The sequence below is a fragment of the Homalodisca vitripennis genome, chromosome 3, assembly GCF_021130785.1.
Source record: "Homalodisca vitripennis isolate AUS2020 chromosome 3, UT_GWSS_2.1, whole genome shotgun sequence".
NCBI lineage: Eukaryota > Metazoa > Arthropoda > Insecta > Hemiptera > Cicadellidae > Homalodisca > Homalodisca vitripennis.
In genome coordinates this window covers 72227083-72235081 of record NC_060209.1, presented here as the reverse complement: position 1 = coordinate 72235081, position 7999 = coordinate 72227083, and the positions used below count along the sequence as shown (strand labels likewise).

At 31.3% G+C, this 7999-nt stretch overlaps 1 protein-coding gene across 1 annotated transcript; it reads left to right on the top strand.

Annotated features, from left to right (window-relative positions):
* The first annotated feature begins 6696 nt into the window (after positions 1-6696).
* On the top strand, positions 6697-7299 carry LOC124358236 (putative gustatory receptor 28b). Its single transcript, XM_046810530.1, has one exon. The coding sequence runs from the start codon at positions 6697-6699 to the stop codon at positions 7297-7299; it is 603 nt and encodes a 200-aa protein (XP_046666486.1).
* The last annotated feature ends 700 nt before the right edge of the window (positions 7300-7999 follow it).

The window sequence follows — 7999 nt, the reverse complement described above, 5'->3', positions numbered from 1 at the left end:
TTCGCTAAAAAGCGACTACTTATGGCAATTCTAATTTACTTCCGCTGTAAGGCATTTGTGGTGCCGGTAGTCTTTTGAGAACATAGTCTGTCCAATTTCATCATTAAACGACAGCGCAAAGTTAAAAACCTAAATATAGTTCTACTAAGGATTGCAACCCTAGTTCAGTTTTTATGGGTAAATCTTTGGTTTGTCTATTGAGAGCATAACGTATAATTTCATTACGTATAATTTCATCGTTCTAGTACATCGGGAAGTTGAAAAACAAAACTATAGATGTTTAAACTCCTAACGATGTTTGGTCTTTATTACATTCTTTAGTCATAAGGCACACGTGTGCCAAATTTAAACTTTCTGATATATAGGAAAGTTGGATAATTAGTGATGAGTGAGGGCTTTCCTATTATGTATAAAGATATTCAGTAATCCATATAATTTAATATTATAATAATGTTATATATAATATATGTAATGATATATATATATATATATAAAATAATATTTTATATAATAATAAAATAATAACATTTCTCGAGTCTTTGCTAATTTAAATCAATTTGATTTGTCCAGTAGTACGATCTTTAAAATCAAAGTATGAATTGAATATACATTTTTCAACGCCTTCTTGTGTTCATTTATAACAAACTGTATTTTCTTAAGTAGATTAAAATTAAAGAAAGAGAATCTTGTGCTAACATATAAACATAGTAAATAAAAATGATTAGCTAATACAGTTCATAACTATTGATTAATTTAACTCTATAGTTTAATTTTACTTTTTTCTCTCCTCTGCAAATTGAAACCAGAAAGTATGTAAAACGTTGGTGAAGGCTAGAGAGTGATCAGCACTAGCTTATCTGTCACATCGTATTTTACATCATATTGTAACCTTTAACATCATCTATCAATGTCTACAACACACCCGGCACACGAGAAACTCACACCTTCCTAACATGAGCGCAATTTGACTAAAGAATAAATTCGTAAAAGATAATTAACTTCATTAAAGATTTGTCGGGGTTTTAACGCATTATAAGGTGGCTTCTTGGGAAAAAAATGTGTGTACAAATTGTTGGACCTCGAACTAAATAATTGTATAGTTTATTGCTTAGTGGCTAATAACAGTAAACGTTTAATAAGGTGATGAAAACAGTTTTTCTCTACGAGTTGTTTTGAAAACATTTATTATATCTAAAGTTACAGGTAAATACCATATCTCGTAATGATAGGTATTATATCGTCTGTACAAAGATAATGATTTTATCTAATAAGCTTGAAGTACAATTTATGTTTTTAAAACCCTCACCATTTTCTAAAATATCCACCGAGTATCAAAACTGTTTTAATTCTACCTAACATGAGGATAAGTCAATGCAATAACAAGTAGTGCCAATAATAACAATTGCCGGTGACTCAAAAATTATTTATAGGTTCACTTGAGTTCCAAAATAGTTTATCCTTGTTTCACAAATCCTTTCCTATAAAGAACTCTTATGTTATCCCTTATAAATAAATATGAATCGCTAAATGTGTGGCAAAGCGCTAATCGAGAATGACGGCACAAATTCCAATACTTTTTTTCAATATGTCTGATGAATTCCGAGGAAGATTCTGTTAAAGGGAAAAGTAGGTAAAGGTTTCCGGAATATTTTATAATTACGGAAAATAATTATAATATTTTCAAAATGTAATACAAAGTTAACTGACTCTAAACAGATGTTGGCACTTTTGGGCTCACCAGCAAAATTAGTTTACATTTACATTTTAGAAGGTATTAAATAATTAAACAGTGCTTGATCAGTAGTGTAATGCAGACTACAAAGACGAAGTTAAATTTTTATTTTACATTGCACCACGGACGAATACGCCTTCTAATGCATTGGAAATACTATTTAAACATTGTTATAACACCCACCTTAAAGAACAAAGCTGTGACTTTTGCAAAAGGTAATCGAAACTAGTTGGCTTTCTTCACATTCGGTATGTAATTTTCACTATATAGCGTAAGGGAAACAAATATATGGCTCACTATTTCCCTAATACCGGAAGAAACAAACAACGAAACTAAATTGTTTTTTACCACAGTAGTATTTTTAAGCTTACGTATGCACAAACTATCTTGATTGTTGTAAAAAAACCAAAATTAATTAATGTTTCAAATATTAGTTTTATAAATAATAGTTCCAAAAATATCGTAGACCTCAATTAGACGTTTTTAATCTGAGTTGGGTTCTAAAAACAATTAGCTATTTATTTCCCTTGTGAGTGCAACAACATAAACTCAACTATGGATTCTTAAATAAAGTGGACTGCAAGTAAATTTAAACGGCCGGAAGTACACTTTTTCATTGCAGTAACTTATCCCTCGTATGTAAGAATGAATATTTTCTTCATCCGTGAAAGAACTCTAGCTATGAAACTTATAATATCTTAGATCGGAGATAGATTATAAGGGCTGATAGCAAATCCTTTTTGACTCAAGTAGGTCTTGAAAACATACGAATATATTTTCTTGGTCAGGGCAACGCAAACTGTAATAACCAGAAATAAATAGACCGGAAGTGAATTTAATCACCCAGAACTGAATATTTTTGACCATATTTTAGTTCTCAGGACTCAAAATAAACTCAACTATGGCAATGGAAATAACTTAGACAGAAAGTTAATTTAAACAGGCCAAATTAGGTTTACGAGACTCCTTTTTGTATCCAGCAAAACCTAAAATAGAACCATTACAATTTGTATTTCACATTTGAATCTCTCACCCATGGTTTCTGAAATAGTAAGTACCTGATACGTCTGCTTCGGTAATGATTATAATGGATCTGATAATAACTGATATTTATGAGATTCCATCTAGTTGTCAAGCATATTGAATATTTTTGTGTCGTTTAGAAAATGCCTAACAGATGTTAATATAAATTTTTCTACACTTTGAGGTTTTCTTCACTTTTTATTAAATGTACTCTTTGAATGTTCTCACATTGCATGTTCATTATTCTTCATTATTACAGGACTTTTGGAGTATTGACATTAGTAGACATGTATGGAAAAATTAAACCTCTTAAATGTATTGTTACACTTTAAAGAGTCTGTTTCATTTGTTTCTAAGTCATCATATTAAGCTGATGTCTATCTTGGAAAAAAGTTACATGTTACAAAGAATATACGGTTAACATTTTTGGAAATGATGAGAAAAACGAAATACAGGGAAACCAAAACACATCAATAGATATCTGAACATTAAATCTCATCATCATCCAATTTAATCTTTGAGATATTGAATATATAAAAATTCATTATTAATCATGCCATCTATATATTGAATAATACAGTTTGAATATATAAAAACAAACAACTATAAACATACAAACAGATCAGTATTTCACATGTAAGTAAAATCTTGTCAAAACTTATTTCACCGACATTTTACATGCCTTGCAATTTTTGATATGTAAAAATCTAACGAGCTATTTACCTGTAAGTGAAACCAAAAATAAAAGTACTAAATACAATACAAATGGTTTGTTTAGTAAGTTATACTTATAGCATGACTTTAATAAGAATGTAACTACAATTTTGCAGATTAGGGTTATACAAATTATACGAGTTATCACTTCTCTCAACTTCTTTTGCCGATTTTAAAAGTCATATGTCACACTAAGTAAGTGGATTCTAAAAAAGATGCCTTCAAGTATGTACTCTTACTGTTTCTCAGTTCGCCACAATTAGATTCTCTCTCCCGAGAATGTAAGGCCACTGCGTCTGCTATTTACACAATTAAGCACCATGTTTTAAACACGGTCCCAAAGCATGGCGGAGCAATTAAGTTTTATAAAATCAATTGTGCTCCTTATGAGACAATTAAGACACCTCTTCTTTGTATTATAATATGGCCTAGCTGTCTCCGATGTCAACAGATGCAAAACTTTCCTTTAGAGCTTCTTCGTCACCGACTTTATGGATCTCTTCGAACATAGAGTCCAGATTCCATGACTCAAGAGTGATAGCGTAAGATTTCGCAAGCTGCACGATTAAATCAACCCTCGCACTATATGGCTACGTATATTATGGTCTTGGTGTCCTCGCTTGTTATCTCATATTGCAATGAGATACTCTGAGAGTACGGTTCCAGCTTTTTGTACCATGTTAGTACTAATCCCTGTACTTTTCTTTCATAACCTGCAAATACAGTATGTCTTGCTAATTCATCTAGAAAACAAATTTGATTACGTTACGTGCACGCATTCACACCTTGGTAGTTAAATTGGGTTTCATAGCGCGAATCCGTCACTAACATTGTATTTAGTAAACTTTAAATAGTATCATATTTCACTCCAATAATAATTCATTTATTTTGCATTAATACTTAATACTTAAGTATTAAACATTAATGCTTAAGTATTAAGCATTAATACTTAATGCTTTTTAAATACACGAGTGTTTAAAAGTATCTCTCAGGTACCTGAGTTTTTCCAGTTCACACTGCATCAAAATATTGCACACAATTCAATTCTTAAAGTATTTCGGCTTCGTTTTGAAAAGACATTTGAGTCAACAAATGTTGCAGTTTTGCATACAGTTCTGCTCCAGTATTATAAAGCTAAATTTGTGTTCTATCGAATTAATGTACGTAAATTATTAAAGTAGTTTGATTTAGATTTCTTTATAATTACTAAAATAATAATAAAAGACCAAATTTATATTCCACATCTAACAAAGATAGTAGGATCAATCCCTGAAATATTTTATTAATTTGTATGAAGGAATTTAACTATAAATACTATATTTATAAATAACATGTATAATATTTTCCGCCTATTTTTATGCATAACTATGAAGGAAACATTGATTTCTTTAGTATTTTGAACTATTTTTTAACTTGGCTCATCCATCTGATAAAGATGAGATTATATGTGAATTATAGGTTGAACGAATCTTTAAGTTATTTATAAGCATAAATAAATTACGTAAGATTTCCCATTCTCCGTTAAATGTTTTAGGCTTAAGCATTTTATAATGTAAAATGAGTGTTTCTATAAAAGTTTCAAATTTATAAACTAAAAAATGTCATACAATTTTCAAATTTGTACCAAAATGAATTGGACAGTTCTAAAAGTAAAACGTGCCCTTTACTGATGCAATACACCTATAAGTAATGAAGCCCGGTTATACTTGATGCAATACAATACAATACAACAATATGCAATGTATTAGCCTTGGATGAAAAATCATCTTAAGTGTATACTACAGTACACCTCGAGCGTATACGATTCTTCGTAAGTGCATAGATATTTTAGTAGCAACCCATTGCCACATGTTTTATATTTTAAGTATTTGTATACATGAAAGTTCTTGGAACTGATGAAAAGGGTAAAATTTTATTTGGTTGAAGATGTCAAAACATTAATCGCCATAGCAATAAACCATCCAATACTTAATTGTAAATATTATTAAAAAATACCAACTGTATTGGTTTTGTTTTATTAATACAATATGAATAAAGTCAAAAGAAAAGTTTATTCTGTCAATCTAAAATGGTAGCATTCAAAATGTATTGTTTCAGCCCCTATTCGTTATATCAATCGTTCTGCTAAGGTAAACAACAATAAAATTTGCCTAGACATTGTTGGTTGTTAATTCTGACATTTTTTCATAAATAATAAATATTGACATTTGATCAATACTTTGATTATGAGCACGAGGCGTTGAGAACAAACCTTTTTCTTTTGAAAGTTTAAACCATTAAGTAATTGTTTTAAATGATTACTTAATGGTAACCCAGCAATGCAGTTACATACACAAATATGCGCGGGCAAGGACGTTGTTACTCTTTGCAATACCTAAAAAAGTGTAATGTAAAAATATTCTATATTTTTTTACTAAATTTAATCTTTCACTTATAATTATTATCAGCTGTTTTTATTTTCGAACTTTTTAAATTTTGATACTAATTTATAGAACCAGTGGTTTATCGAATGAATCAAAGAATTTTTGGGCATTACTTAAAAATTGCTGCAAGGTACATCGTGTGCTTATGTTAAAAATATTGAAATTATTCATTGATTTTATTATGCTAACCTAATCTCTGCATCAACCCGAGAGTTCTGTATTAGAATGCCTGTGCTCTCAAAAAGGGGTCTTTTCTACTGCCAAGTATTCTCAGGGTTCCCACTCAAATATGTACCGGAATCTGCTGGAGTGTATAGACTCATATTTTCAACACCTGTTTTTTGGTGGGGTTTAACTATAATTCTTCTAGAACTAGGGCTTGGGTGTTTTGGAATTTACATGAGATTGATGCAAAATCCCTCAGTATTAAACCCTGAGAATGAATCTATCACCTCTCTCCTTGCTATAGGTCTGGTCGAAGGAAGTTCTCTGTTGATGGGAATGATTATATTCAGTAACTACGCCATAAAATATCCTAAGTTTCTTGAAGTCTGCAACCTCCTAGAAAGGTTCGACCAGTCTTTACAACTAGAAACATCTGAGTACTCTAACACAGTAAAGTTACTGATTATCATCCTGTCCACGATTAGTCCAGGAGTATTTCTAAGAATAGATCAGTATTTGACATCACAGAAAGAAGATTATGAACAAAATGTAAGGGAAATTGTGGAATGTGTCCTTACGATTCTTGTATACTGTGGACGAACTGGTATATTAATTCATTTCGACCAAGTTGCTTATAACATGGCCAAAAGGTTCAGGCTCATTAACGTCAGGATCAAAGTAGTAGTGATCAGCGAGAGGCTTAGACAATCTATCCTCCGCCAGAACCTAACAAATGTCAATCTCAGACATGGCTGCATCTCCTGTAAAAAGGTGAAAACTCTCATGAGCGCCTATCATACGTTATGTGACGCCATGAATCAAGCCAACGCCTTTTACGGCAACCTGCTACTAGCCTCCATATTTTTTACATTCATAGACATCACGGAAGTTCTTTACTTCTTCTTCATTTATGTGCACAAGGAATACAAAATTTTCCTTTGTAGTATCGGAGCTTGTACCGTTTCCGACGCCAGTTTCCTGATGCTGGTCGCTCTCTCTAGCTCTGGTGTCTCTGAGGCGGCCGGTGAGACTGCATCGCTCATCCGCAAGCAGATCAACCTGGAATTAAACTCGGATCTGAGGGAACAGTTAAAGTCATCTTTGCTGCAGTTGTTAAACAAACGCGTGGAATTTTCTGCAGCAGGATTTTTCCAGATCAATAAACAAACTATAATTTCGATGGCTGCAGCTGTGACCACCTATCTAGTGATCATGATTCAGTTTCAGTCACAATTCTCGTAGTCGAAATTAATTGCAGACTTCTCTGTGTTAAACGATACTCGGTTTCGTTATGTAATGTATAATTTACTATAAGCTGCAGATGGTGTGTTATTTTACGATACTTTAGTAGTAGACACTTAAGTGACAAAATATGTCTGAAATATATATTTTCTAAATAAATTATTTAATTATGATCAATACATGTTATGTTGGCCCTTTCTTTTCTTGTGAAATGACCATTTCTTTGAAAAAAAAAACAAATCTAAACGTCTATTGTCATACATCTACATTTTCAATAAGTTACTTGAAGTGAGTCGAAGTGAAGAGTAACAGTGTAGTTTTTTTATTATTATAACCTAGCTATTACCAACCTGGATAACTGCACTTTTTTATATGTGGAATTAACACTTTCAATTACTTTTAAAGATGAAAATAGTTATAAGGTATTCAGCTAAGAAAGGTGGACACATTTAAATGTATAGATGCCAGCGAAAAATAACTCTAAAAAGAAGAAACTTCATACAAGATTGTAATCATATATATAGTGTAATCATATATATAAGAGTGTGTTTGTGTGTGTTTGTAAGATTGATTTGAAATAAATGTGTTACGTCTATTGAAGTCTATTAATAGTATTCTGACAATTACGAGATCTCTTACCACGTATCTAAATTGTTCTTATGATGACCGAAATTGCATAATTAAAATGATATAGGATTGT

Excerpts from the sequence above, each read along its gene's own strand:
- LOC124358236 (XM_046810530.1), top strand. The coding sequence starts at position 6,697 with ATGGCCAAAAGGTTCAGGCTCATTAACGTCAGGATCAAAGTAGTAGTG.